Genomic DNA, 27,052 nt, shown 5'->3' with positions numbered 1-27,052 from the left:
ACTCCAGCCTCAGGCTGGGAAGCGAGATGACAAGTGCAAGGAGAGAAATGATGCTGGAGAGTGCTGGAACGGAGCCTCCCGCCAGCAACTGAATTCAACGCTGCAAAAAGAAGTTGCAAAAGTAGCAATCCATCTGTCCACTTAGTGGGAGAAGCCTAAGATCATTTCACAGTAATCAGCCCCCTGGTGTTCAAAAAAAACCCAACCAAAAATACTGCAGGTTTTTGCTTTAATATGGGTAACATTGTGGCAAAATCTGAAGCACATTAATGTGCTCAGAGGCTGTGTTGGTTTTTTTCACCCCTCTTTTTGACAAGTAGGAACTCTATCAAAGTTAAAAAATAATATAAAGAAACAATAGGTTGCTTTTCCTTTTTTAGATACCATGTTTCTGCTGTACATTTCAGAGGACTTCTGTCCTCCCTGAAACTCTCTGGGTAATTACCAGCAGAGTTATTGGCAGGTGGATGTTTTTCTGCAGGGACAGTCGGACAGTGAGCAATGTCATCATCACGTACCTCATGGTAACACATTCTCAAGCTGATGCATTAGGCAGGTGCATTGCCCCGCTCTGGCTGCTTGGCTGTATCAGTGTCTCCGTTAAAAGCCACAACATTCAGGGATTTTAATTTGGTTGTAAAAACTTGCTCTAGGCACTACAAAGTTCAGGAGAGTTTTGTTTGTTTGTTTTTGGTTTTTCTTTGTAATTGCATTTTATTTTTCCTTTCCCCTTAACTGAAAGGACCGAGAGGAAACAGGTTCCAAAGGCACCACTTGATTCTTGCTTATGTAAGTTGACAAGCACTGAGTTGGTGGAAGATCGTAGAGATTTCTGCCCCCGCGTATGGAAATGTTCATTCAGATTAAAAGAGGGGTTACAAACGGTGGGGTTTGAGCATGCCAAGCTCAGTGCCACAGGCTTGGCCTGGTGTTTGGGAGTGGCTGGGGCTGCAGTGAGCAGAGCTGGATGCTGAGCACACAAGTGAGACACAGTGGGACTTTGCTGTGGGACCAGAGTCGCTGAATTGCAGCAGATGCTTTGCTGCTACACAACAATTTGTAATTAAAACACAACTTGACATCCCGATTAGATTAAGCGGTTAAATTCATTCGCGATTTTTTTTTCCCCTTGCATTGTGTAATTAACAACATATGACGCTTATATTAGCTCAGTTAAAAGTTATAATGATTAATTTGCACATCAAAGCCTCCCCATGAATCAACTGGTTCAGCGCACCGGAGCGAGCTCAGTTGTGATCTGGTTGTGGGAAGTGCCCACATGAACATGTCTGTGCCTCCTCCCAGGGCACGATGGTAGTGGCATGATGGATGCTCCAGTGCAGTGGTTCCTGGTGTTTCAGTCCTTCTGTGAGTCAGCAGTGTCCATGTGCCTTGAGTTGCTCAATAAATGATAGTGTGACACTTGCCAGGACGTGGTCGTTCCTTTCTTGCTTCTCAGTTGGGGTGATGCATCCCAAAGCACCGCTCTGACCAGGCACCTGGAGCACTAGAGGTCATGATGTCGAGGTTACTGGTGGTACTTGTTGTTGCCTGGTGTCTAAACTTGGCCAAATTCTAATTGTTTTTACCCAGGTTAATCTTTGATTATCATGAGTTTGGCTTTGTAAGTCAGACTGGGGTTCTGACTAGTAAAGAACCTTGTTCCAGCAAGCCAAAACCAACAAGAAAACTACTATAAGCTAATTATAATGAATGTCTTCTTTCTTACTTATCTAGTCATAATATTGTCTTTCTTTCCACCTTCTGCTGAGCTGTGAAAATATTCTGCAAAATGATATTTTTGAGTTGATGGAAAAGTACACCCCTGTCAACAATATTTTTCTACTGTTCATCAGAGACAGGCTTCATAACAGAAGAGATCTGTGCTGGAAAAGTACATCAGCTGCAAACACTTTATTCAAAGTCTTCTCAAATAGCAGGGAGGGTTTTTGAATTCCTGCTCTAGCTGAAGATGAAGTGCAGCATGTGGCTTCTTATATTTCAGAGACATGAACGGGGCAGGTTGTAATAATGTATTGCCATTTTCACAAAAGATGGATTTTATATTAGAGGTTCTGGTGGAAAAAGGTCTGGGGGTATTAAAATATTTATATATTGTTTAATTTAGTCTATGAGGGTACCATCTCCTTCCCTGGGAGCACTGTGAGGATCACGGACATGTAAGTGAGTGGAAAACAAGCTCCCACCTTTTGTGGTCCATGTCCATGTCTGTGTGTACATGCACACGTGTGCACTGATGTTAAATTGGTGGGGTGTTAAATGTTTCACTTTTCCAACCATCAATTTCAATTGAATTTCATAAACCATTAAAGTTCTCCGCTGCTTTCTTTGCTGTTCCAGTTATGTGAGCTCCAGCCATTTAGCTGCGGGTCCTGAGGCATGATTGCTCTGTGGAGCAGCAAAAGTAAATTGGTTCCTGATGTAAAATCTTTTATACATATATATAGATATATATATAATTTTTTTTGATCTCTCAAACTCACTCTGAGTGATGTTACAGTGTTGGGCTGATGATGTGAATCTTCAAGCTTGGCTTTTTCTAGTCCAGTTCTGGATTTCCCCCTGACAGCATCTCTTTTAAAAAGCTTTTGTGCCTGGCTTGAATGGCAAAGTCTTATGTGTAGAAGAAGAAGATTTCTTTTGTTGTTCATATATTTATCTTTAGAATCATGGTGGAAAGATTGGACTGGGGTTTTGGGTTTTCTCCCTGTAGAAATGTTTATGAGAATGATAGTTATTTGGATCAAAGGAGATCTTCTGGCAGTCCTCTGACTTTGATTCAGTACTGGCAGTGCGACAAATAATGAAAAAGCAATCATTTCCCCTTCTCCCACTTTTATTCTCAGGATAAATGAATGGTTAAGATCTTTGTGCTCCAAAATAATTGCTCATGGCTCTTACAGAAAAAATAAAAATCCATAACATTCACCCTTTAAATAGATGATCTGATCTTCTGTGTTGGCTTGTGTTTTGCACAATTGAGTGTCTTTTGCTGCCAGTCTGGGGCTAAACTGGACAAAGCTGATATGGAGGCTTTTGTAGGTTGGAAAACTGGATAAGTAATTTTACTGCTTTGGAAAGCAGTTCCCATGGTGGGAGCTGAGTAGCAGGGACACAGCAGGGCCACGCTGCCATGGTCCACTGGTAGAACTGTCCTGCACAGCATAAAGCTAAAGCATTTGCCAAAATATCAAATGACTGGAAAAAAAGAGTAATTGTAATTTTCTATGTGATTTTAAAGTAGCTCAAGCATCTTCTACAGTGGGTGTGAGCGACTGCTGAGACCTGCTGGACAGTTCACGGCTGCTGGTTCCTCCTCCAGCTGCCTGGGGGCTGATGAACAGAGGGAGGTGCCCACCAGTGCTTTGCCAGGACTTTTCTTTTTCCTTTGTTTCGTTGTTTTTATGCCAGTGGATGTAGGGATGACCTGCCATATTTTACATCTTTCCTCCCCCAGCAGCCAAATGGTGCTGTGCAAACAGCCTTGGGGCTGCTCAGGGGGACTGTGCACTCCACCTTCTTGGAGCATTAACCCACCATCGTTTCCAGCAAAGCCAGGCATAAAATATTAGGCTGGGCCTGTACTCCTTATTTGGGGATAACTGCAGCGGTTTCATTACTTTTTTTTTTATTTTTTTTAAATCCTGCTAATTGGTGCTCTCAGCCTCAGCTCCAGTTTAATGAAGGCTGCTGCCTGAGAATCATTGCAAACAGTTATGGAAATGCATTTAAATGCTGAAATCTGTTGTATTTTTTTTTTCTTTATGGGCTTATTACTTCAAAAAGGATAAATATGCCCTGCATCCCTGCCTACCCAGGACTCCTCTCTCAGCTGGGCTCTGGGCACCTCTGCAGCAGAGAGGGGGGACAGGAGGTTAGTGCAAATGTGATGAGGAAGCCCAGTGCTGCTGCAGCTGTTGTGCTGAGGGAGCACCATTTTCGGTCTGTTTGCTCCATGCTCCAGATGGGGCCTTTGGATGCTGGGGATGAGGACTGATAGAGCATCCAGCTTCCCTCCTGCCCAGGGGAGGAGAGCATCCCTCCTCCTCTGACCTGCCCAGCACAAGCATCTCAAGCCACTGGCCCCATTAAATGAACAGACCTGTTATAACTGGGTGCCAGTGCCATGGCTGCACTGCTCATGTCTGTCTGTCCCTCTGTTCCTCGTGGTGAGGACTCTGCCCAGAGACAGAGAAGGTTTAAGCTGTGTCTGTGCTAAAAAGGAAAAGAAAAGAGTTATATAGTGGGTTTTCCCATCATGGCTCTTGGCTGTGGCCATACATTCTCCAGGTTTGGAGATGCATGAGCCATTCCTGGTGGGTCCTGGGCTGGATTTGGACGTGGGCTCGTGGTTTTTCCTGAGGCAGAGAAACACCATTCAGTTGGATGTACACTCTCACAAGCCAGGCCAATTAATTGTGCTCTGGGCATTGAGCCAGCGATGGTAGGAAGCAGTGAGCAATAGGCCAGGCTATTACTTACTTCTCTAAAGAGAGAATTTTGGGAGGTCAGGAGCTGCCACAGTGGGTGTGCTTCTGGAATGGTTTGCAGCTTGCTTCTGTTGGTGAGACACGGCAAAGGTGCTGCTTCCATGAAGCATTCCCTGAGGATAACGTGCGAAGTTGGTTGAAATGCCTCTTTAACAACTGGAGTTCCACCAAATTTATTCTGCTGTTATTAAGTTGTGAGACCTCAGGGTGGTGACTCTGTGCCCTTGAGACAGCGTGGTTTGGGATTTCTTTTTTTGTTTGCTTTGTTTTTGTTTTTTGGAAAGCCCAATCTGGTGCCCCATGCCAGCCAGGGGTGCCCAGAGGTTGTCACCCTGTGGTGGCCTTGCCTCGGCTCATCCAAAATGAGCTGCAGGTCCTTGAACAGGTGTGTGGATCTCTGTTAGTTGTTGGCAGCTTTAATCAGAAAAGCCGGATCAAGCATCAGCTTATCCTTTTATCCCAGGAGGTGGTTGCTTTGGGCTGATGATGAGGGAGATGACCTATGTTGTCCCTCACCGTTTGTCTGAAACCTTTCACTGGCAGTAAATGCAAAATCCTTCCTATGGTGTTGGGAGGACCTTTGGGGATCACGGATTCCCACCACACCCGCACCCCCCTGCTCCTTTTTTTTAAGGCTGGACTATATCCTTCTTTGTGAGAGAGCCCATTTGTCCAGAAGCCTTCCAGGTAGGGATTTCCATAGTTCTGTGTGGATGTTTTTCTGCCTGTTTGTCTGCAGGAAAAAAAAAAAAGTGATTCTGAGCACTGCTGGTGAGAGGGAGCATCCAAGTAGAAATGCAAACCTGTCTAAAAAAAAAAAAAAAAAAGAATTAAAGCCCCTGCTTTGTTTGTGTGGAGGTTTAATTGTCCAAGCTGTGTCAGTCGTTTCACATGACTCCAAGTACATGGTACTTCAAGACCAAGGGGGTGCCCAGGGCCTCCTGAAAATGGCTGTGAAAGCAAAATAAGTGCTTGTGTTTAAAGAACAACGTGGGGTATTGTTTATTTGTGCTCCTAATTAGAGGGAGATGCAAATGCTCTGATTCCCATATTTTAAGAGCAACATTGAGCCAGTGTGATGGACAGGGAAGATGAGAAGAGACTGCTACAAGCCAAAAGCATCAAACTCATGAAGCAGAGCTGGAGACAGCTTTAAAACTATGAACATAATTGCCTGAGGAGTCTGCCAAGGAACCAGATGCTGTAAAAGAATAACTTCCATGGCTTGGCATCTGTCTGTGATCCAGGGAGAGGAGGAGGAGCAGGGGAACTACATGGAGGAACGGGGAACGGTTGCTCCAGCTGCAAAAAGGGGACCTTTGAAGAAATTTGTTTCATGCTGACATTTTTCTATGGAGGAGAGTGAACTTGTTGTAAAGAGGAGAGGTGACGGTCAATGTGCTTGTCTTGTGGGCTGTTTGACCTTATTCTGCATGTTTGATGTCAGTGTTAGAAGGTTGTTTGGCTGCTGGGAAGATCCAGGTGCTGTAGCAGCTTAAGCAGGTGGTGATAAATGAAGAAGATGTGACTGGGCTGAATTTTGAACCTTTTCGGACCCATTTGTGCCCAGAACCCTCCAGAGTGCTCAGTTTTCCGTGCATGGACAAGCTCAGTTAATTTTTAAAATAAGTGGCTACATAAGTGACTTGTCTGAGGTCAGGTCACTCTTGGCAGTGCTCTAGTTTAGAAAGCCATACTGGAAAGTTTCTGTTATTTTTCTCCCCAATTTAGTTTTTCAATGGCTATTAAAGTAATTGCAGTCCTAGCAAAGGTGAATAGCTGGGTTTGACATAATCAGTACACGAACAATATCCATCATTTACATGGTATAAAACCTCTGCCACACAACATATTCCTGAGGCTGCATCGTAAGGGAAAAATAAAAAGCCTTTATGGGAAGGGGAGCAGAAAATCAGCTGGGGTCCTCATGCATTGAGTACATGGGGATAACAGCAGCAGTCATGCAATCTCCTTTCTGCTTGTGCTTAAACCAAAAACCCCAGAAAAGTGATGATAATAATAGTGCTGCTCATGGGGCATCTTCAGAGCCATGCAAGTGGTGCTGCTCAGTGTGCATAAACATAAGGTGCTTCTCTCAGCTGGGAAATAAAGGCAGGGAGCAGTGATTAGAGGGTTTAGGGGAAGTTCATGTGATTTCAGGCAAGGGTAGTGCTGTTTTTAAACCAGGGAGAGGAAGGAGGTCTTTGTTCATGAATTAGACTTTTTTTGCCATTTTAACAGCCTTATGTTTTCTACTCTTATTTGGCTTTAGTCAGTGGAGAAGACATTTAACATGCTTCTTGGGTGCACAGGGATGAGATGGAGGTGGGAGTGGGATGAAGGGCTTGGGACTGGGAGGGCATCACTGGCATCCCAGGGAGCCTGGCAGGGAGCAGGGTGGAAACTGGAAGCGACTGGGGGTGAATTCAGCCCCTACCTCTGTGTGCTCGTGGCAGCCTCCTGCACGTGTGTCCTTGTTTGTAAGCAGTTGTGGTTATTTTGCCTCAAAATAACAAAGCTTTTTTTTTTTTTTTTTGCAAGCAGGGGTTGGGGGAGAGGCCTCTGTGTTGCTGCAGCTTGGGGACACAGTCATGTGCAAGTCAGAGAGCCACATCATGTTGAGTTCTGAATGACTCTGCTTATTAATATAATAAACCAGAGGAACACACTGTCATGACAGTCTCTGCAGTGAGAATCCAGGGGGTTATTTCAACCAAAGCACATTAAATCTTTCTGTCTCCTGAAAATTGCACCCTGGAGGTATGGGCTGGAGGGTAGGAACATTTAACAAGGGCTTGCAGGAGGTTTTATGCATATCGTGGTCTCCAGAGCAGTGCTTTGCTGTCTGAGGTTTTATATCTTTCCATCACTATAGTTAAGTTCCTCAGACATGATAAGAAGGAAAGCATTCTCTCTCTCTTTTATTTTTTTCCCCTTTCATTCCTGAGTTTCAAAATGAAGTTTTCTCTGCTATAGCCCTGATACAAGACCTTTTCTTCAGATGCACTATATGAAAACACACTGTCATCCTCTTTGAAAGCTGTGAAATGTGTGCATGTATATGTATATTCTATATATACACACACACTATAGCGAGATACATGTGTGTATATATAGATATTTTTTTCTCCCTCTCAGATAAAATAGACTTTTCTCCTGTCTTTAAACTAAAACTGAGTGTTTGTTAGGTGATGGAAGATAAAATTCTCACCAGGCACCCTTATGGGCTCACAGATCTATCTGCTGTGATTGCAAGGGCAATAACACTCCTCTCCCTCGCCCCTGACACCAGGGTTTTGGTCACTGAGTGCCTGGATAGGTTCACCAAACCCTTGGAGAAGACCTGACATGGGGTTAGTTAATGACAACAGCCCATCTGCCTCCCTGAGAGCACAGGAACTCTCTGATCCCACAGAGACACCTCTGTGGCTTCAAATGGCCCCACCCTTGGTGCTGCCCGCTGTGGACAGGGCTTTCCAGGAGGTTCCAGTCCCTGCCAGGGAGGGAGATGAAAACAAAAAAGGCGAGTTTCTTGGAGATAGCAAGTTGAGGGGAGTCCCTGCACCTTCCTCTGAAGTATTTTGCATCATCCCTGTGCCAAACACTGAGCGTGTCGGGCTGGTCCAGGTTGCTTTGCTCTGAAGTGGAGGTGGAGCAGCCCAGAGCAGGGCATGTGATGGTCCCCCCTTTGCCAGCCTCTGGTAAGAAAAGGGGCCCACATCTTCCTGTATTTCCTAGGTGTTGGCTTGATGCACAGGCAGCCTTCTCTTTTCTTTTTCTAATCATGGAGAGGGTTCAACACATTGTCTGACATACCTCTTTTGCCTCGACAGGGGGGTTCCTTGAGGCAGTAATTGACTCCTTCTTTCAGCAGTGGCGTTTTACCTGGGAAAGCAGCCAGTCAGTATTTTCAGCACAGTAGAATTCTGCCTTGCATTAAAAAGAGGTGGTTCCAGATCCTCCTTTTTTTTTTCCCCCCCACCCCTTATGATGATGTAATTTTACTTTGTGCCCTCTCTACCGTTCCGTCCATGGTCACTCCAGCTCCTTCTTGGAAAAACTTCCACTGGGCGAGCACTTATTTAGTTTCATAGAAACAGCACCTGCAGGACCAACAGGTGAATAATCTGGAGTCCTCAGCTGCTCCATGTCGGGCAGCTGAAATCTCCTTTAAGTGACCTCAAAATGAAGGCTGAATTACTGCTGATGTTTTTTTTCTTTTCAGTGAGGAATCACAGAATGAATGTGTGATAACACTGAAGGTAAATTGAAAGTGGAGGAGATGCTGGATACTGGCAAGAAATCTAAATAGACCAGGAGAGAAGGATTTCCAAAGCAGAAACAAACTGTTCTTTGTTCTTAGTTTTTCATGCCAATTTAACGTATTCATGAAAATTGCCTCAATTTAACTTCAGGGGAGAAAAGAAGCTACAGGGATGGTGTAGCTGAGAAGCCGCATCCTGTTTTAGTAAGTTTGCTGTACTTTAGATTTTCACCTAGAGGGTGGCTTTTTTTTCTTTTTAATGATACTTTCCACCAGCAGTTCTCCACACCTGCTTCTTTTTAAAAAGCACTCTGCAAGCTGCAGGAAAAAGATGCTAAGAACAGTTCTCCTTGTTCCATGGGTAGAAGGAACTGGCAGGGATGTGCAGTAACTTTGGACCCTGCCAGGAACAGAGGTGAGCCTTTAGCTCCTGCATCCTGTACAGCACTGCACACCCCTACCTGGGAATCATCCTGCAGCATCTGACTGGAGCAGGAGATGTGGGGCTGAGCTGATCATCCTACTTGACTCAACCTCATTTTATGTTCCTGCCCTTGGGTACAGGCAATGAAAACAGTGGTGAATGTTTTGGATTATATACACTTTGTATAGCTAAAGGCATGAAACCTTGATAAACTTGGCTACTTGTCTGGCCTCTCTTGTCAGTTAAGCAGTTAAGCAAGCTGGTTTGAATATCTCCCCCTGCTCTGGGCATTGGTTTTCCCCTCTAGCATTTTCTCTTTCCTCTTCTTTTCTCAGTTGTTAATGTGCCCACATTCAGGTGGGATTTAAGAAGCACTCACTTGGCTTTACGTGAACTGGCAAGTTCTGCTCAGGTCATCGAGGTACATAAAAATGCACTAGGAGAAACCACTGGTGTTACTGCTTCCTTTGCAAGGTCATGCAGCCACCCAGCAAACCAGTGTGAGTCCCTGCCCTCTCTCCAGGACAGGCTTTTTTGGGCCCACAGGGATGGGAGATCTCTTAGCACCTGGAGTGAGATACCTTGTTAATATAGCAGCACCACCTCTGCCTATCTACCTCCAGCAGCTACACAAAGTGACCACATAGGCACAAGCCTGACTTTTTTTTTTTTCCAGGAGGTTTTGATGCTTGAAATGCAGTGACAGTGTTTCCCTCCTGGTACCTGGAAGAACGTGATCCTCTGCAATAAATTATCAACGCTGCCTTGCCTTCTGCTTAGGAAAGGGCTTCAAGGTATTTTATTGTGCAATTTGTGCTGTGCCTCTTCCATGTACAAGGGGGAGACAGTAGTTTCTGGGTCTACTCTATCCTCCTCTACATTTAAAAAATAAAAGACCTTAGGAAAAAGAATAATACCCTGTCAAAATTTCATAGTTTCCTTTGCACAGTGTGGCCTTGTTGGGGTGATCATGATACCAACAGGCAGAGATCCTGCAGCGTGCTTAGGCAGAGGCATCAAAGTTTTCAGGGTATGGGTTGTAGATTTTAAGGACTTGCAGCCTAAAGGCATTTTTTTCCATCTTTGCAAATGTTTCTGATGCTGTATAAATACTGTCTCCAAGGTTTACCAGCAGCTAACACTATCACATGCTTTCATCTAAAGCAAAATCAGAGCGCCTCTTTTATATCTCTAAGAGAATTATGGAAGTCTTTGCAGCATTGCAAACAAATGGAGATTGACAGTTATTAGTTGATGATCTAAATGCTCTGACAGGGTTTGGTGCAGAGGGATTTTCAGTGATTGACTCAGAGACATCCCTTGTGTGTGCTCCACAGGGATGCTGCATCCACCCTGCCATTGCTGACCATTTACTTGGTCCCCACTGGGGATCTCTGTGTCCTGGGCAGTGAAGGTGCTGATACTGAGCAAAGCGGGCAAGTTGCCCACCAGAAACCTGCTGGTTGCACAGGTGCTCAAAAGGGGCCTGAGAAGCCCTTTTTTTTGCCCCCACAGCCTTTTTTGGGGCTATTTGGGAGCAATATAGAAACTGCAGGATTATGTTGTGCACATTGCAGGTCACTTTCAGCAATTATCAGAAGGAATTTAGCACCTAATGTATGTCTAACAAATCTGAATTAAGTCTTTAATTGAAGGACTTAATGTGTAGAGTAACTAAAAAATTAACCTCCCTATTCCCTTGCTATTGCTCAGGTGTGCAGTATCTCTCCTGTGTGAGGGAGATTATATAGCTCGTTTTATCTAAGTATAAGCAGCATCTGCTGGATAAGGCTTCAGGCAGCACGGGCCCCTCTGTCCCATCTGCACATCCCAGAGCACTGCTCCAGAGCCCTGCCTGCCATGTCCAGTTATGGTATTGCAGCCCATAAATACGATGTTTTTCATTTTTCACAGCTGTCAGTGACTCAAATCAATCTCTGGTGTCATTAATCCATCCTGACTGGAGATCCCAGCAAAATGGTTTAGTAGTTGGGAAAAGTTTGCACTCTGGTGATACTTTGCAACAGAAGGAGGGGCAAAACCATTGTCGTGGCTGTGCCCAAGCTCCCCAATTCCCAGGGCAGCTTTCTTTTTGGGTTTCTTTCTGGGCATAGTAAGCTTTGCACTGAAGTCACTGGGATGCCAGCAGGGGAAGCAAGACATTGCCTGAATCAACCAGCACCACCCTGCTTCCTGTGATGCCTCGGAGAGCTGGGAGTTAAATTTTCTTAAATCACACAGAAAAAGGCAGAGCGCTTATTTTGCACGCGGTTATTCCTCCTGCTTCTCTTCGCCGGTATTTGGGTTGCTGTTGAAATCTCTCTCCTCCCTGTGTGTAGGAGCAGCGGCGGGATGGGCAGACACGGGTTACATTGCTAAGCAACCCTGCCGGAGCGCCGCGCACCCCGCACCGTCCCTGCCACACACCCATTCCCACTGTCCGCTGCCTCGGCGCTGTGCTTGCTGGATTTTGATCTTGCAGACCCGTCGATATCATTGATTAGGGGAGATTGCAGTGATGGTGAAGTTAAGCAGGAAACGGCACTGCCTGTTGCTGGTGGGAGGCTGTGGCACAGGAATGTTGTTTGCGGGGAAATGATGCTCGTGGCTATTGATTGGCAAACACTTTGCATTGCATTGAATGTCAGTCTAGTTAGGTCATAAATTTATGGATGTCATTCTACATTTGCCACAAACTTTCCTGCTCTGTGTCGTTTTTTTCGGGAGAGTTTGACTAAAATGGAACGTGATCTGCTATGAACAAAATGGAGATACGCGAATAAAATCCTACTTTTATAATTTGCATTTATTCTACATCTCGAAGAGGAGTGTTTAGCATACCTCTGCTTTCTAATTTTACTTTTTAACATGGTTTGAAGCCCAGGGACACTCATTATATGTCAATATAATGATATCGGTAAAATGTTGGTATTTGGAAATGGTTGTCAGACAACTTTCATTTTCCATGCACAAGTGCACAGTAAACACACACATTTATTTAATACTTTGGAGAAAATTTTAGTCTTTCAAATATACGCTGGGTAATTGAAAACAAATGTTAGCTTCTCTTTAATAGTGCTTCACAGTAGTCATAGTGCAGTGTGACTGAGTTTTCATTTTAGTATCCTTCAGAGACATTTGAAGTATGTGGCTTCTTAAATCTGAGCTGACTTAGAGCATGGGGATTTCTCTCTGTAAAATGCATTATTGCAGTGGTTTGAGGAGAGTCTGCCGTGTTTGTCCCTCCAGGTTGTGCCTGACCTGTTCAAACTGGATGCCCTCTTTGCAGCTGACCGACTTTCTGGGCTGAAATTTGGTTAAAACTTTTGTAGTGTGGGGGCTCTTGTGTGGCACTTTGCAGCTGGGAGGCAGTTGCTTCACGTGGCCTTGGGGTGTTGTGACCTGTGGCACAGTGGGGTCTGGTCATTCAGGGCTCTTCATGGTCCAGATCCAACCCGGTGGGTGCTGCATCCGTGTTTGTGTTGTGCGAGCAGCGAGGGCGGCAGGGAGGAGCTGACCTGCATTTGGAGCAGGGCTGGAGCTGCTGTGTCAGCAGTGATCCTGTACACTGTATCCCCAGGGGCCACCAGGCTCCAGGTGGATGCTCAGCAGTTTTGCTGTGGGGAAAGGACTCCAGAGGCAGCTTGGCTTGGCTCTACAGGAAGATCCATCCCTGGGTCACTGCTGTGTGGCTTTTCAGAGGTAACCAAAAGAGAGCAATAAATGCTTTTGCTCCCCCCTGCATGTTGAGTTTGGGCTGGTGATGCTGAGGAGGAGCGGGCCACATGTGGGATGTGTCTTGTCTAACAATTAGTCATCCTAAAAAGGGTGTTTTGGTTCTCTGTTTAATTGCTGCAGAGGAGTGGGCTGCCTCAGAGGTAATTTGTCCTACCTTCACCCGGGTGTCTGCATGCAGGGGAGTGGGATCCCTGGTCCTGCCGGGTGGAGAGAGGCAGGTGTGGGCACAGCCATGGGTTGATCTGGATGGGGTTTTACACCCCAAATGTGCTGACAGCCCTTGAATCAGTAAGTATCCTCTTTCCCAGCCATGTCTCCATGGGGACGTGTCTGAGGTGGGAAGGGACCCTCAATCACCCAGTGCCCTGTAACCACTGTGGGAAGAGGGGCCACCACACTCGTCTCTGAAGTACAGAGAGTTTGCTTTCAGCAGAATAAACCACTGCTGAAGAATGGAGCTAATGAAGAGATTTGAAGTGCATTTATTCTTTGAAAAGTGAGCCTAAATATAGTTCTGTGGAGTTTCAATATCTCTCTCTCCAAGACATTTAGATCAAATGTACCCATTTTGAGACTTCTGTATTTTTTCCTTTTTTTGTCTGTAAACCCTCCGCTGGGAATTTAAATTCTATTTGAGCTCCTTTGGACCCGTGAATCACTTCCAGACAGAAAGGCACTGCGGTGCAACTGGAACATGTGTAATTATGTTCGTGTTCAGCAAAGCAGAGCCCACGTCACCCCCCTCCTATTGTATCACTCCTGGTGTTGTTTTGGGAATAGTAATAACAGTAGTAGTAGTAGTAGTAGTAGTAATAATAATAATAATAATAATAATAATACAACAGCTACCATGAAAGCTGGGGGACCTGACTCAATGCATGCAGGTAAGAGAGGCTGGGGAAGCAGCTGTCCTTCCCAAGTGCTCCCCTGGTAAGTCTTTACAGTCCTCAGCTTTTTTTTGGATGAACTGGAAACATGATCAAGCACTGACTTCTTTTGTGAGACAGCTGTAGCCAGAAAGGCCATTCTCATACACTGAATGAAAATGAAAATTCTTCTCTAAACATCCACATTCATTTGAAAGACATTTAAGAAATGAAAACTGTCAAGACCTGAGACTGAGAGTCCATCTGGGCCCCTGAAAGAGCTCAGTTTTCCCTTTGCTGATCTGGGCCAGGTATATAAATGTGATTGGCAAAACAGCAGCAGAGGTGCCTGGGCTCTTTTCTGTTTGCATCCATCCACTAGAGACTTCATTCTAAGGATTTGCTAGGCTCCTGAATTGTCATCTTATCATAAAAAGATGATAAAATTGCCCTATGCTGCCAATTCTCCCAAAATCTGCACCAGAATCAGCAAATTCTTTTGCCTGCCACGGTGAAGTCCAAAAACCAGTTTAACTTATGCCTTGCCATGCACACTTTTGAAGAGAAGTGCTGAAGATTTGTTCTGTTTGTTCATTAAGTAAAACTAGCAGAGAAAAGGTCTCATTCAAATGCGTTATTTTCTGAGAGTGACATATGCTGTTGACTCACACAAATATGTCTCCTCTGGAGAGTCCCTTGTGTGAGAAATCTCAGAGCACTTTGTCTTCAGTCCTTAATGAGATTTTTTTTTTCCTTCAGCAGAGCTATTAAAAACTCTGATCTTAATTCTCAAAAAATGCAAAAGGTGTCAAATTATACAAATCCAATATTTGATATGTTAATAACCAAAAAGGCTGTAAGAGGGGGAGCGAAAACATAACCTGAGGTAATGCATTGTCTTCCTGGTGGTGTTTTTCCCCTGGTTGCTGTTTATTACTATCCTTGTTACCTTGGTAGCAGTTTCTGATGTATCCCTAGATAATAACATGCACACAGTAATATGACAAATGTATGGTATATTGGAGCATGCAGAATACGTGCAGGTGAAATGAGGTGTATTTCTTTTTTTTCTTTTTCCTTCTGGTATTCTTGAGGCCATAAAGTCCTCAGAAATAATTTGCTGACTTTCCTTATGCTGTCACAAGGGTGGTGTTTCTTTAACACCCCCAGGGATTACCTTTGAGGGCTGTGTCCTGCTTCAGGGTGCAACACTTTTGGTCCTGGTTTTAGGAGCAGAATTGGCATTTTCCTTTTTATTTCAGCTGACAGCTAGCAGGTGTTATGGCATGTGGCAATTATGTTTTTCTTCCTTTATCCTCTAGATCAAGAAAAAAATATCTCTAAGGTGATATGTGCTCAAGTCTTTACCTTGCAGGATGTGTATGAAATGGATGACTCGGAAATCTCAAGTTTTGTCCTGCTTTTGGTCAGTCTTTTGAAAGATACTCTCAGTTGCCAGCTCTGATGGTTTTAATACTTTGTTTCAGCAAAAAGTAAGTGTTTTCTCCTTGGATCAATGTGTGGTGCCAGGCCCTGGATGGAGGGATGGAATGGGGACTTGCTCAGCTGGATTTATCTTGGTGGGGTCTAAATGAAGCTGAAGGGTTTCAAATGCTGACCCACATCAGTTGTTCTTCCCATGGAGATAGTGCCCCTCTCTTAGCAGAGGGAATTGCCCTGTCAGCCAGGCAGTTCAGAGCTATCTTAGGCGGTGATGTCAGGCCTGTTCCACACCGGGTCAGTTCGGTGTCACAGTGATGGTTTTGAAGGTTCCAGTTGTATTTATGGTGCTCTCCTAAATTGAGCAGAAAGTACTTAGAGCATGTAAATGGCAAAGGGCATAACAAAAGCAAAAATCCATGGACAGGGTTAAGTAATGAAGTTGGTGCTTTTTCCACAGGCAGGATTTTCCCCATTGTGCCTCCACCCTGACTTGGATTCCTCTGGTTGCACGTCTCTGTTCTGCCACCTGTATATTTCTCATGTTGCCCAACTTATTCCCATGACAGTGAGCAGGAGTTTGAGTCAAGGAAAAATGCATTGAGTAGATTGCCTTCTGGGATTGGTTAGGAATTAGTGGCTCTTTTGGGAGCTTTAAGAGTTAGCTTCCTTTAAAAAAATTTTGTATAAAAAATTGGGGTTTGCGGTGCAAAGTTTTATGGGAAGCAGAGAAAATAATAAATCTGACAGGCTCTGCCCAGGGATGTCTTCTTTCTCTGCACTCAGATGTGGCAAAGTTTAGCTGCTGGCATCTCTTGGAATGAGTGCATAAGGACTAGATCTTCAAAAGCTTGTCTAACTCTTTAGGAGTCAAGCTCAGTCCTGCAGGATGCTGCTTTTCTTTACTTTGCTGCCAGAGGATCCCTGCAATGACTTCGTGAATGCTCAAATGCTCAATGCCTGACTTTAACCAGAATTTTTCAGCCTGATATTTTCCCCTATTGAAATCTGCTCCCATCGTAGCTGAGAGGGAAAAGCAAAGTGTTCCCAGCTTCTGGCTTTTTTCCTGAGCTCAAGGGCATGGCCATGCTGGGGTGGATGTTTAAGCGAAAACCAGCTGTTTTCTATGAGTTGCAGTGGAAGGGAAGTCTTTGGGCATTTGATCTCAAGACGTTTTAGTTTGCTGCTCTTCTGGAGTTATGAAATACTGTAGAGATGCTGACAAATTAATGACTTGGAAAACAAGCTCTCATAATGAAAATGTCAGAGTTTGGAGACCTGCTTGGTGGCTCGGGGGAGTCCAGTGTTCTTTTCCATTGATTATGGAGGTGCTGGAATGGCTAATTTTGAGCTTTCCTCTGCAGTATTTTGTGACATGTTATATACTTGGCAGAACAAATCAAGTCACTGCCTTTACTATCTGCTTGTGCAACGTGTAACTTTTGGAACCAGAGGGCAGCGTTTGAAATTTGCACAGAAATTGGAATTTAGCTGTGAGGATTTGAGACACTTATTTTGCTTGGATTATGTTCCTGTTTATCAGCATCGGGAGGTATTTGAGAGACCTAAAAATTGAATTCTAGGTTTTGCATTAAAAATAAAAAAAAAAAGTTAGAATGAGTTTCTCTTTGTGGAAGTTGGATATTGAGTATAGATCTGACTCTCCTGTGTCTGCAGAAAGAGGATAAAGGATAAACCAAGCTTATTCTTAAAAGGCACATAATAAAAAAAGAAATAAGACTTAAAAAAGTCTATTGGACTGCTTTGAATCAACAATACTGAAGTGGGAACTTCAGAAACTTTTTAGAACAGATTGTGCTTGCTTTCTTTTATCTCTGTAAAAGCTAAAACTTAAAAAAAAAGGAAAAAGTAGCCACTAATGAAAACACTGAGGCAACTGTTAACTATCATTTTCGATTAAACCATCTAGTGAGGAGCCTGTGGGAGTTGGCTTGAAAAAGGATATTATTATTACATTGCTTTATAGCAATACCAATTTTTAACCACAGAATCTGTTCTTTAGGCATTAAGTACTGGGAAGAGCAAAGGAAGTGAAGATTCTGAATTACATAAAGCTGATGAAAATACATTTATAGGATGATCTTTCTCTGCTGGTGAGAGAGTAAATGCTAATTTACTCTTGCTGTCTAAACTGAGCTGGAGTAACAGACACACCTGTGGCGAATGTTATGACCTTTGTCTAGTGCTGCTGTGCTCCCTCCCAGAGCTGGTAGCATTTTGTGGATCAACAAAGTACTTTCCATTTTCATGAAGACTTTTAAACTCCTCTCTTGAATATATGATTCACTTTGGAGATGTGTAGCTGTCTAACAGAGCAATGGCTGTTGCAGTTAGTAATGTATTTTGAGATCTTTGAGATTGGACGATGCTATCAAACTCCATGATGTCTGTTATTTTAATTTTATGTTCTGCTCTATACAGTCCTGAAGCCAAATATATCTTCTATTCTGCTAGAGGGAACTGACTTCTTTTTAAGATTTTACAGGCCGTTTCTGTTGTGCAGTGGAATTCAAATTAGGAATTATTCTGTTCTGTTCAGAAAAGAAAATCTGATGTTGAGGTGGAAAGCCAAGCAAGGTTCAGTGGCAATAAAACCATGAGGGAACTGAGTCCATGGCAGTTAGACAGCTGCTGGAAGGTCCTTTGCATACAGATTATAGCTGGGATTTTTGTTCTGGGTCTTAAAGAACACAACCCCCTTTCATGTAATATAGTGTTCCTTCTAAACAGAAAGGTTCCTCTTTAATCCTCCTTTTATGTCATTCTTGGGGAACAAAACAGTTTAGTCTCAGCTTTGCAAAGAAAAATAAGGGGGGGCTCCTGTTCTGTGCTCAGAGAACTGGTGTTCGATCACAACCTTTAGGGATGATTGATATGTGCCTGACCATGATACATTGATCCATATTGATCTTGGAAAACTGATGAGGGGCCCAGGCTCGAGTGGTCCGTCTACATGGAATCAGATGCAGCCTTATCTCAGTTTAATTGATTATTGAAGGCTGTTCTGGCTTGGAAGCCAGAATGAGCTCTTATTAGATTTGGCCTTTAATGGCAGCACAGTTACCTGAGGGTAGAGCTGCAATGTTACAGCTCCTGAATGTTTACTGGCTCCTCCTTTCCTTCCTTAATGCTGCTCAAGGTGACTGCCAAATCCACAGGCTTTCCTAATGAAATGTAGAAACTGCATAAATCTTTTTTTTTTCCCCCCCTGTCTGTTCTTTTTATCTCCTATAATTGTTCCCCTTAGGATTGGCTGCATGATATCAAAGAAGATTTTCTTGTGCACTTAGTTTCAAAATGGCATATTCTGCCTGTGCATCAGTCTTGTGCTGTGGAGGCAGGTGGCTGTGGGCCAGGAAAGACCTTGGCACTGCTCCTGGAGGGCTCTTTTGGAGGCCTTGGTGGTGAGGACATGTGCCATGTGCCAGGTCTGCCTCCCTTCCCCATGACCACACATGCTTGGGCATTTACAGGTGACTATTCACTTCCCATCTTCCCTTGAAAGTGCTGATGCATTCCCACAGTAAAGTCCAATAAGACATTTAAGCACCTAAGTCCCATTACAGCCTGCAGCCCTTCAGCAAACCTGGTTGGGTGAAGCCAAGCTTAAAATATTGGACCACCCCAGAGCTGGTTCCTCGGTGTTGCATCATTGGTCGTGCAGCAAGGTGGGTTCTGGGTGTGAGGTTTGCTGGTCGTTTTGCTGCTTAAAAATTGAAGTAGGTCTGTGCAACTCGGACAAGCCTTTCTGGGCTTCTGACTTGTGTAGATTTAGTCGCAAATTCAGTGTGGATGAACCAAACACAGAAACAGCTGAACGAATTTAGCTGGATCAAATTTTCGAGGAGGCTGACAGAAAGAGGCATCTGCTTGAGTAAGGATGACGGAGCTGTTCTGCTGTTTTGAATACATATGCCTGCAAGCTCTGGACTTTTTTGGTTTTGTTGAATATATCCTACCTGTTGTAAAGCAATCTGGCCTTGTTTTAATAAATGCTGCAGAGCTCTGTACTGTAGCTCCACAGCAACATAAGAAAACTGGGAAGAAACATTCTTGGCTTTCAGCGAGTCTGCAGAGAGGCTGAGTTGCTATGGGTTGTGTTCTTGCATGTGCCACTGTGAAATTAAAATACCAAGGAGTAAAAAAACTAACCAACAACAGCCATTCCAACCTTATTCCTGTCTTGTTCTGCTAAGTTACAGTAGTGATAACTAGAAAAGTTCTTTTCAACTGTCTTCCTGTGTTCCATTCAGAAAAGCAAAGCTAATAGTGTTGCTTTTTAAAGAGATTTTTACACCGTGGATGTTCTCCTGCACTGATCTTAAGTTTGGACTGCCAACCATGGGAAATAATATTTATTTAATAAGCCACCACCATCATGAAATCCCTTTGGACTTAAGGAAAAGATGTGTAGAATAGAAATTAAATGTAGCAGAGGTAAACAGAAATTTAATAAGGTTCTATAGGAATTCTTGTACAAACCTAAGGAGTTTAATAGAAAAGGGGTTATTTTAAGAGGTTATTTTTAATCATCCTCTGGAACTCAAGAACACGTTTTTAATTAAATTATATAGGATGGGTAGGAAAAAAAATAAGGAAAGATGACTAATTTTCTATTAACCTTTATTCAACTTTTTCATAAAATGAATTAAGTTAATGACTCATTTCTGCTTGTGTCGTCTTGGTGAAAGCTCATATTTACAAAGTTTAAACTGTCTCCAGTGTTTCCGGTCAGTCCTGTCCTTCCACCCCTCACTGAATAGGAAGATGAACCTATAGAAAACATGATGCTAATCCCTGCTGACCCTTTGATTTATTGTGGGACCGTGAGGTTTTTTACCTTTTATTTATTTATTTATTTAATTCTGATTTGTGTGATTGTCCTGGGAAAGAGGAGAGTCCTGAATTCCAGGTTCCTCCAGACTGGTTTGAAATGGGTAACTAAAAGAACCACCTTGGTTCTGGCCATCACCATGTGGAACCATATGGACCCTCTGGCTTTTTTTTTTCCCTCCTTTTATGACCTTGTTGGATTTGATTCTCTGTGCTGCTTTAATAACTGTAAAATACAGTAATTAAAGAAAACTTGAGAAAGTCGTCAACCTTCTGGACACTGGTAATTTTTTGCTAGGCCAGGTAACGATTGCACTCACATGGGCCATTGGTCTCTTAAATGAAATTTCATCCCGTGCTTTGAAAAACGCTTGACGTTTCCTTTAATACGAGAGAAACCAAGCCCACAGACACCCCCCTTGAAAATGGCTTCATTAATTAATCCCATGAGGCTCATCAATGTTGCTGGTGTCTCCATTAGTTACATGCAGAAATAAAGACAAATGGCTCTTGTTAACAGTCCCAGGAATGCATAAATCTTGCTTGTTTATGGAAGAAGGCAGCACAAGGAGACATTGTGTTACGAGGCTTTTTGTTTGATTTACAGCGTGTTGCCTTCCTCTGCGGTCATGGACTTAGGGCAGAAGTGTGTGGATGGGTGCAGTGCCCTACCAAATGCATCTCATTTGATCTCACACAGGTGACACTGTGGAAATGTTGGTTGGAAGGATCTTCTGGAGGTTTCCAGCCTCCTGCTTGGAGGACAGTTGCCTACATGAGCAGTGGTTTTGCTCATGTGAGATGAGCCCCAAAGCCCCTTCCCCTGGAATGGGTGTTCGTCCTCTCCCTGGCACCTGTTCCTGTGCTGTCTCTGAGGGAATATCTTCCTGACCATCAGACTAAGTCTTCCAAACTTGTAGCGGTTGCTGCAGTTTCCCTGACAGATCCCCTTTTGGGATCACTTCATCTGATCTTTACTGCACTCAAATCGAGCTGGCTCTGCTCCCTCTGGTCCTTGCTGACCCGTTATCACCTTCCCTTCTGCCTGCTGAGGCTCCCCCAGTCCAACAGGGTGAACAGTACATCATTTCCTGAAAATATCTTGGGTTTTCAGCTGTCACAGCTCTCTTTGCCCTTCCATTACAGCCCTGCTCATCGTTTATTGCTTGTCTTATGTGAGAGCACCATTCTCCTCGTCGGGGAGGAGCTGCCTGGGGGTGCTCACGATGGCTGTGTTCATCATCTTACCAGAAGGCTGGACTTTTCTAAAAGGGTGCAGAAGGGTACCTTTGAAAATCAGTTTGCAGGTCTGTCTTAGAAAATTTTGGTTTAATTTTTCTCTGTGGCTGAGCAGTGCTTCATGGAATCAGAACTCCTGGAAATCAGCAGTGCAGTGGGAGGGGACTGTGGCTGCTCCAGTTGTTGCTCGTTCCTCAAACAGTGCAGGAAGGAATTTACTCTTAATTTTGAAGTAGAGGAACAACCACTCTGTGTAGCTTGTTTTAACAGTTCATGTAATTAATTCTGCTCTTTTAGCTGGGGTTGCTATTTTTGTCAGCCCTGGACTTGCATACTGCTGTAGTTACAGCTCTGGGGCAGACCTCCTGTTCCTCCCAGTCCCGAGTGTGAGGTAGAGCTCTAATTATATTTACAGTTAATTCACAGTTCAGCGAGCGGAGCTTGGGACCAGTTTCACAAGTGCTTCGCTTTGTTACCAAACTGCTAATAAATATGGGGAGCCTTTGATAGTGAACACAGGCAGCAAAATCTTAACAAGGGTGGGAACTTGTGTGTTATAAACTCCATGCTACAGCAGCCGATGAAAAGCAGAGCCCTGCAGAAGGAGCACACAGGATATCGCAGCACATCCATCACAAAGATGTTGTTTTACTGAATCACGGTTTAATTGGCGTGTAGGCTTTGCTACTCCCTTTTGAATGTTTAATGGTTACTGAGGTGTTTAGATGGAGGAGAGCAGGAGATAGTTTTGTGTTTTAAGTTATTAGGCTGTGATCAGGAGATGTGTGTTAAGTCCTTCACAGCGGCTGGGCTCTGAATTTCTGCGGATGCTTCATCTGTGCGTGTCTCAATTCTGCAGTCACAAAGCAGAGATAATGTTTGCAAGACTAGGCTGCCATCCTAAGTCCTGCCTGGCTGCCTCCAAGCCAGACGGAGGGGACTCCTGCAGCTGACAGCTCCAGCTGCCTTCTCTCCCCCTGCCTGGCCCAGGGCAGCCCAGCTGGCTGGGCCACCACGAGGCTTCTGCCTTCCCATGCCAGGCAGGCACCACACGGGCAGTGCTGGCAATAGCTGGGGTGGGCAGTAGGGCTGGGGGGTGCCACCAACCCTCCCTCCAAGTTGTTCTGTTGGAACATGTTAAGCCAGCTCCACAGTTGAAACTTTCCTGATAAGGTAAGCCCTGTGCTCTATTTGCCTCAGGATCTGTGTTAGTTCCATCCCTGAGCTGTCCCTGAGTTTCCCTGCTGTGAGACAGTGCTCTGGGGGGAAGAATATCCCATAGTCTCTCCCTTTCTTCCCTCTTGCCATCCATGCATGGAAGTTCCCCAGTTGGAATCTAATTCTATGCAACCTTTTTCAAAGAAAACTGTAGGAACAAGAAATAATGGGAGAAGAGTTGGTTTGGATGGTGGAAGACTTCTGTGCACGTCTGTCTTAACTACTGACTTAGTCAGCTTTCACTCCAGCACCCCCATCTCTGAGGACTGAGGCTTCTTCCTTCTCATGTCTCCCCAGAGGTCTTGGTACATTTCTCTGTTAGTTTTCTCTTTTTGAAACTCAGCAGTTGGAGCTGATGGGATTTCAGACTAAGCAATGCCAGCCTTGCCCATCAGTGGGAGCATTCTCAGGGTGTTGAAGCTGGGGTTAACTGTGAGATTTTGTAGCAAATACTGCAGCTGAGGTCAGGTCACCAGACCAGTTCATTTTGTTATAGAAATATGCACCAGTGAGGAGGAGGAAGGGTATGGTGCAGCCTGGCATTTAGAAAAATCGTGAATCATTGATTTGTCCCACTGGGATAGTGGATATATAATGTGGCATTGTTATGCCTTGCTTTCCTCCCAAGGATAGGCTGTGCATCGATTGGAAACTCATCTGTATTTTCAAATGTCTTAGCCAGGCTGTAGGTGTTGAAGAGTTTTTCAGTGAGTACAACAAAATGTCAAAGTTATTTTCTGCATTAAGCCCTCTCCCTCTACTAAAAATTCCCTCCTGCCTTGACTCTGTGGTATGGATATCGATGTTTATATTTTGACTTTGTTTATAGGAGACTGGGCCAGATCAAAGGGAGAAATTGGACATAGGCAGTAGGCAAAAGCTGCCCATTAAGAGATATGGAAGTCGTGCAGCTTTTCTGCAGCAGAGTTATGCAGAAGGCTAAAGCCCTGTAGGAACTTATTGCTCCCCAATCCTCTCCTGACTGCTTAGAGTGAGCACGAAATTTAGGTCAAATTGTGCAAAAAGTGAAGAAGAGCCCCCTCTGTCCCTGCTTTTTGCCTTCTCTACTGAGTTGCATTCTCCTACACCTCCCATGGCTGTTTGGCATTTCCTGGGAATCTGAAAGTAGTGTGTCCATGTGCAGGAGGTCTGTGTGTCCCTGCTCACCTGCCCTGTGGTGATGGGGCTGGTGTTATCCACTGTGCAGAACTGAACACCATGCAGTTTTCCTGCATTTCGGGGTTATTTGCGTCCCTCACTGAAATACCAGCTTACTTTGCTTGATCAAATGCCAGGATTGAGTGGCAGGGAGGCACAAAAAGCGAACTCACCTTATACAAAATCGTTGCTCTGTGTTTACATTTCCATGCTGGTTGGCAGCCACAGGTTCCCTACTAGGCTTTATCCAAGTAATATCTATTGTATTTATTTAGGGTTTGGATTTGAAGCAGGGTTTGAATGCCATTACTCTGTACGTGCTGACAGAGGAAGAGCAAATGCCTCAGGTGCACTAATGTCCCATTTCTGAAAGCACTGGCCATGGATGTGTCCACCTGTGAGTTACTGCAGTGGAGGAGAGGGCAGAGCCGAAGCTGGAGCAGCTGCTGGTGAAGCTCTCCATCTGCAGACAGCTGGTGGGGCTGGTTGACATGTGTTACGTCCCCATGGACCAGCTCTAAGCAGCTGTCATGGGAAAGAGTGACCTTTTTTTCCTCTCTTTCCTTTTTTATTTTTACTTTTCCCTTGCTTTTCTTCCTCTGTCCTGCTCTAGAAGCAGATCATTGTAAGTCACTAAAAGGATCGGACTGGTATCAAGCTGTACCTGCCATATCACTAATTATAATTAGCCATTACAGAGGGAATTATATTGGGAAGGCAAGCTCTGAGCCATTGAGTCCTCACTATTATTTAAACTCTTTTGGTGTCTATTTTGCTCTTGAGAGTCAGAGTTGAGCTCTTAAATCACTTTGAATCCTTTTGGACAGAACAGTTGCTGAAGCCGGGGTTTTTTTTACAAGTCCTTGTATTTGTGAGGTTTCCCTGTGATGCACAGGGGCATTTGTAGGGTTGTAGCTTGTGTGTTTTAATGGAATAGACATGGCAGTGATTAATAACTTGGTCAGCCCATGCTGGCCCTTCCACTTCTAAGGCAGCAGAAGATGGAAAACGCTGTGCAGAGAAACATATCTCCTCTTGGGATGCCAGGCTGGGAATGCCTGGTGAGGCTGGACAGAATACCATGTAAATAGTACAATAATGCTGCTTAGCTGAGGGGTTTATGTAACTACAAACAAAAGTTTTGGAGTTGCATAAGAGCCTTTATAAAACCTGAGACTGTGAGTTCTTACCAGACTTGAAAGGTTTAAGCACACAGTGGAGCTCTTTAACAAGCTCAGGTCCTTAATTGTGGAGCGCCAGGACCGTCCTCATGTTGTGAGTGTGGAGCTGTGAGTTGTTGCAGGTCATGTACAGTGACAGTGACCATGTGTTGAGAGTGCTGGAGGTGCTTGAGATCATGTGCTCCTCAGCAAGGATTCAGTTTAACATCCTCTGGTCTGAAAAGGTGCTGGACCAGACCTGCCCCTGTGCAAATTCACGTCGGTATTGTTGCGGGGGAGAGTTTTGCGTCAGAATTCCTGAGAACGTGGATAATATGAGGGATTATGGCCTCTATCAGTGGGTAGCAATTAAGGGGTGTCAAGATCATTAATGCATAATTATTCTTAATCTTTCTACTGCTGTATGTACTAATACAGAGGCAGGGATCCGTGCCCTCGCTTTGACACTTCAGATAATAAGAGGCCAGCAATAAACTTGTTCACTGCATACTTCTGTTTGTCCTTGTAAGTAAATTCTGAGCTCAAACAATTAAAAATTACCTTGAAATTTATTCCTGTTAGAAATCACACCGAGATTGATGAGACTACAAAAGGAAATACAGGGCTGGCTCTCGGGCTCTGGTCTGCAATAATTGTTTTCCTCTGAGTTGCTGATTGAAGTGCAAGGTGGGTATTTGAAAGGAAATACAGAACTTTTTAATTTTTTGCTCATGTTTGTGAGCATTCCTGACTTAGCAAATCACCAGGAAACTGGCTAAAAAGAAGCGATTTCTTAGCAAATGAATTGTTAATTATTGAGCTCCTGTGTATTCCTGCAATTTTAAAATCATGTTGGCAATGGATCAAAAGAACATGTGGTGCCACAGTGTTAGAGTATTTTTATTTATATCTGATTCACAATTGTCTCCATGGCAATGTGAGAGATGAAGGCAGAGGAAAGAAATGAGTTATCACATTATTAAATGACCCAGTGGAAAAAAAATTAAGGCATGTTAAGGATTAATTTTACATTATAGAGCTGCCTAGCAAGCCATTATCATTATAGTTAAGGATTTGTTAGCATTTCTATTATAAACATGTTTTTGAAGTGTTTATTACTGCTTCAATTTGCATTAGGCTGCAACTTTGCATACAGGTTCTCTGAAAAATGAAATCTAATTTTAAAATGCACCAAGTAGACCAGTTTATTAATTTTAGAATATTTCAGTGCTCTGTGTCTTGTAGAGAGAGCTATTTCTCCATTCTAATGACTAAATAAGGTTCCAAAAAGGAACCCCATCCCCTCAGTTGGAGAAGCAGCCTTTAGAAGTGTTTTTTAGTGGAATTTGGGGCAAATCAGTGGATTTTTTAGAGGTGAACACAGCCCAGCTTTTTGCAAATTGAGCTGTTTTCTGCTCTGCTTTTGTCAGAAGTATTATCAGTAGATGTATGACTGAAACGGAACAAACAGCTGGTAAAATTCTCTTAGAGAACAGAGGTTTTGTTTGTTTTGTGTGGGTTGAGAGGTTTTTTTTTTGGTTTTTTTTGCCCCTTGGCAGAGGGGGGGAAATGCTTTTCATTACAGCACACAGTTTATGCAAAGTCCCCCTGCTCTCGGTGGATTATTGCATAATGCACGATAGCATTTTCAAGCTTGGCTAGCTGTGATTAGGAAGCTAAATGGGGGGGAAAAAAGCAACAATTTTTGTTCTAAAGCCAAAGCATATTTGTGTCTTCCACCAAGCAGGGTGCTGGTCCTGAGTGCTGGCAGGGAAAGGCCAGAGGTGCTGGGGGGCCAGGCTCTCTGGGGACACTGTGAGTGACCCCACGTGTGCCTCTGATGGAGGGGACACCTCCCTGTCAGCTGCAATTTGAGGTGTTTTCAGCAGGATCTTGGGGGCTTCAGGTGCCCCAGAGATCTGTCTGCAGCATCACAGTGAGAGCATCAGGTGTGCAAGCAAGGTGGGAGTTTAATGGTAGAAACAGAATAGTAAAAATGGTACCAGTGTGTAAAACAGAGGGAAAAGAGGAATCAGGGCTTTATGGACCAGCCTGTTTATCCTGAATTCCCAGAAAAATCTGTGAGGCTCTGCAGGGCTGGCTCCTGTCCATCTGAATTCAATATTTTCATTATCAATCTGGGTAATGGAATGGAGAATATGTTTGTTAAGCTGACAGGT

General features: G+C 44.0%; 1 protein-coding gene across 6 annotated transcripts in view; it reads left to right on the top strand.

Moving 5' to 3' along the window:
* Nucleotides 1–27,052, top strand: part of LOC113951318 (transmembrane protein 132B-like) — a 230,497-nt gene that overhangs the window by 11,616 nt on the left and 191,829 nt on the right. For 2 of the 6 annotated variants that reach the window (XM_027652175.1, XM_027652177.1), the window contains exon 2: nt 25,455–25,559. The exons of 3 other annotated variants lie outside the window; for them this stretch is intronic. Coding sequence is in view for 1 of the 3 variants with exons in the window: in XM_027652174.1 (XP_027507975.1) it covers nt 5,864–5,897 (34 nt within the window). In the remaining 2 variants the exon portion in view is untranslated. Of the gene's footprint in view, nt 1–5,858; nt 5,898–25,454; nt 25,560–27,052 lie in introns of those variants that run through there. One more of the 6 variants, XM_027652174.1, reaches the window with a different exon arrangement.

The sequence above is a fragment of the Corapipo altera genome, unplaced genomic scaffold, assembly GCF_003945725.1.
Source record: "Corapipo altera isolate COAL_440 unplaced genomic scaffold, ASM394572v1 67, whole genome shotgun sequence".
Classification (NCBI taxonomy): Eukaryota; Metazoa; Chordata; class Aves; order Passeriformes; family Pipridae; genus Corapipo; species Corapipo altera.
This window is presented reverse-complemented; position numbering and strand designations above follow the sequence as displayed.